The sequence below is a fragment of the Nematolebias whitei genome, unplaced genomic scaffold (genome assembly GCF_014905685.2).
Source record: "Nematolebias whitei isolate Nwh7 unplaced genomic scaffold, NemWhi1 Nwh_scaf_3822, whole genome shotgun sequence".
Lineage (NCBI taxonomy): Eukaryota > Metazoa > Chordata > Actinopteri > Cyprinodontiformes > Rivulidae > Nematolebias > Nematolebias whitei.
The window spans coordinates 1-3,787 of NW_023622367.1; the positions used below are offsets into that span (position 1 = coordinate 1).

Sequence of the window (3,787 nt, forward strand, 5' to 3'; positions counted from 1 at the left end):
CGTCTGAGCGTTGCACATTAGTGACAGTTCTTACATCTTTGGTATTTTGTGTCCCTTTCAGTCTTGCATGAAACCAAAAACAGGTTGTAAACATTCACGTTAGTTAATTTGTTCTTATTCATCTATGATTTTACATGTGCTGCCAGGTTTTATCCATCGACTGAATGTGCTCTTTAGCCTTCATCCTGAGTGCTGCAATGCTGGAACTCCTGTCATCCTCCATGGGATATTTATCACTGAAACTGGGAGGACACTGATAGGGTGGTGGACCCATGGGCTGCATACTTTGGACCATTCCAGGTGCGCTGTTAAGGAAGCTATGGCTTGAATAGGTAGGCTGCAGGGCCTGCGGTGAGCCCATGAAGCCTGGGATGCTGTGCATGGGCGTGGCACTTGAAATGGGCGAGCTCAGCCAAGGATCTAGTGGCATCGGGTTGGCCATCGGCCCAACTTTAGGAGGCATTGGGGGGCGATTGAATGACAGCATGGGGGAGTCATGGAGCTTCATGGTGTTGGTGTCCATCTTTTCTTGACGTCTCCACTTGGCTCTCCGATTCTGGAACCACACCTGGACAGAGCACAAATGGCACAACTGATTAATCACACTTGTTGACTCTTAAAGGTCATAATCATTATCAAGTTATTTATAAAGTATACTAACGTTCTTCCACAATTTCATTACAACAGATAATGCAGCTCAAGGTACATCTATCAGAAAACTTTGTGGCAGGTGGGTATAAACTAAAAAAACAAATGTTTAAGCCAAAAAAAATACATTTCCAGAGTATACTATAAAGATCAGGTCTAGTTGGACGTTAAATGCAGATATTTGTCCACGGCAACAGAAGATTTGTTAGCAAAAACCACAGTCAACTTTCCAGGACAACAATTTCATTCCATCAGTGTGAAAATGGTTAACAACGAAAAAGGTTAAATTGTGTCATCTGGACCAGTTTCTTTAAGTAAAAACGTTTTGTCCCCCCATCCAGAGGACTTGCTCAGTTGACGGCCTGCCAACCAAAGGTAGCACATATTGGGCTTACAACCTGTTGTTTGGAGTTGTTTCACTTCATCAATAACTTGACTGATTGATTCAATCAAAAACTTTTCTGCACCAAATGGTTGATTATATTGTGAGATTAATTGTCTGAAAGTTGATGCTGAATTGGAGGTGGATCTTTAATTTAGTCCTCAAGCACAAAAACAAATCCACCAAATATTAATTTCAATAAACAAAATAAAGCCCAATGGAATAAAAAAAGGGTTAAAAATTATGTGATTTAGAGTGTTTGCTACAGCACACAACTCTGGTTATTATTAAACAAATTAATTGTTTATAGCTAGGAGTGCCAATAAGGTGGGTAGGCTTTAGAGGGATGGGGGGCAGTCATGCTAGGCCTCCACTAGAATATCTGGGCATAGAGTGGTAAATATACAAACTGTCTGTTGGCAGACTGGGTCGATCCACTTTTAAAAGGTGCTTTTTATATGACTGAGTTTGTGGCAGGCCTCAGACTGATCAAGTCTTTCGGATGAAAGACGCAACGTTTTAACCAGGGCTTAATTTGAGCTGGATCCTGCCAGAACAGGATCCGGGAACTCTCTTATTTTGAGAGGATGCATTCCGGTAACTGTTTGCTTGGATCCAGCTTGGATCCGGTGTTGTTTGACTGCCTTGAATGAATAAAATTTATATTGGATATGAAATCTGAAAACAATTACATAAACACTCATTTTAAACACAACAGCCATTTATGAGCATATAGGAGCTGCAAGTAGCATTTACACATCTACCCTTAAAAAAATCTTCGCCCCTAGAAGAATGGTGGGGGTGAGTGCCGAGTTAACCAGACAGGAGCCCACCACCATGAACAGACAGAGCAGTCGGGCTCGGAACCGTCAAGACAACTGTCAAGGGGTGGTGGCGGCTGCTTGACTCCACCACCATCACTGGGTCGCCCACTATTTGTGTTCCGACATCGATCGGTTTACAAATTAAGTCTTGGTTTTAACCAAGAAGAATCTGTCCAGACCTGACTTAACATTTTTGTGATTTATTTACCTGGAGCAATGAGTATTAACCATGAGACAGATTTTATTAAACCTCCTAAAATGTAAACAGTGGATAAATACCTACAACTGAGTTGCTTTTGGAATAAACAAGGGTCAAGATGGCCTTTAACTTAGTCTATTTCACAAATAATAAGTTGAAAATTGTTGTGATAGTAGCTTAGAGTCACGCCCAACACATGCTTTGAATGTGAACAGATAGTTTGAGAGCTTTACTCCAAACTTTAGCATCTAAGCAACTGTTCTTTGAGAAATGCTAGCTTCAGTAATGAATGTGAATTTAAGAGAGGAGAAGCTTATGACTTTTAAAGTATAAAAACTGCAAAGTATATATGAAAAAAATGTAGGCTTACATCAAGAGGTAGTTCCCTAAGTTCCACACAAATCATTCATTCAACCTTTTTTTATACAGGTAATCCCATTGAGCCTCGGGGACTCATTTACAAGAGAGACCTGATTTCAACAAAGAATGATGACAACAATGGACAACAGCGACAACAACAGTCGTAAAAAGGCATACAGATTTAAAAAAAATATATATATATGACAACAGGGTATGAAACTTTCAGGAGGCACCCGTTTGCATCTTTACCTGAACTCGAACCTCAGGCAGGTTGACCTTCATGGCCAGTTCCTCACGACTGTAGACGTCCGGGTAGTGGGACTTCTCGAAGGCTCGCTCCAGCTCGTGCAGCTGATAGGTGGTGAAGGTGGTCCGATTTCTTCGGTGTTTCTTTTTAGCTTGCTCTTCCTCTTTCGTTGTCTCAGGGGACCCCTCGGCAGCGTCCACCTCCTTGTGCAGGTTGTCCATGTCACCATCACACTTGTCACTGGAGAAAAGATCAGCTTCTGAAATGAAAAACAGAATAAATTAACTAAATTTAGTGGTTTTGAGCTCTGCTTCTTTAAATATTTTACCAAATAACTTTTAGTCACTTGTTTTTTTTCACACATGTTATCTTCAGCTACATTTTTATACACGACTATGAGAGAAAAAAAAAAAAAATTATTTTCGTGACAAAATTATATAATGTAGCACCCAATGATTAGAAACAGTCAACGACTATCACCTCATTAGGCAGCCTTTATGATTTATAGTAAACAGTAACTTCTTGATGAATATTAATTAGTTTAGTAAAGACAAAATACCAATTTAGGATGCTGGCAGAGCAGCTTCACCTCACATTCATGACCAACAGAGACATTTATTCTGTCCTGACCTTCACCACTTTAGGCTAATTGTTACATTTTTATTTATTTAAGTTCATGTCAATTGGTCATTGGAAATTAGGAATTTAAAGTCTGCCTTTTTGGGAGCAAAAAAGTTTCATTTTGACAGAAAAGTTATTGTTTTAACTGCCTTGATTTTTAAATTGGAGAATTTAAATTTAGGCTAATGCCTCTTCTGTAAGGTGCCTTGAGATGTATTTTTGTGAGCTGACAGTAAAATAATAATATTAAAGAATAAAAGTTGAAATACAAAACATGAAGGAATAGTTTAAAGCAACCATACAGTCCATGTCATCCTGCATTCTGCTGCTTTTCTGAAAAGTTTGTTTCATTTTTTTCAGAAGCAGTTGTTTCAATTCTAAATGTAAACTTTTCATTTCTAAAGAAACTCCTTTCCAATGAACATTTAAGTCATTTGTTGCTTTATGTTATAAAAAAATGTACTTGAAAATATGATTTGAGCAAAACCATGTTTTCAGATTAAAAT

At 38.7% G+C, this 3,787-nt stretch overlaps 1 protein-coding gene across 1 annotated transcript; it reads right to left on the reverse strand.

Annotated features, from left to right (window-relative positions):
• Positions 1-38: 38 nt before the first annotated feature.
• LOC119429620 (retinal homeobox protein Rx2) lies at positions 39-2,914 on the reverse strand. The gene is made up of 2 exons (XM_037697217.1): positions 2,663-2,914; positions 39-568 (listed from the first exon to the last, which is right to left on the reverse strand). Exons 1-2 carry the CDS (start codon positions 2,879-2,881, stop codon positions 131-133), a joined length of 657 nt encoding a protein of 218 aa, XP_037553145.1. The 5' UTR covers positions 2,882-2,914; the 3' UTR covers positions 39-130.
• Between the last annotated feature and the right edge of the window lie 873 nt (positions 2,915-3,787).

Excerpts from the sequence above, each read along its gene's own strand:
- LOC119429620 (XM_037697217.1), bottom strand. The coding sequence starts at position 2,881 with ATGGACAACCTGCACAAGGAGGTGGACGCTGCCGAGGGGTCCCCTGAG. Across the intron at positions 569-2,662 it reads TGCCTGAGGTTCGAGTTCAG|GTGTGGTTCCAGAATCGGAG; the intron begins GTAAAGATGCAA and ends TGCTCTGTCCAG.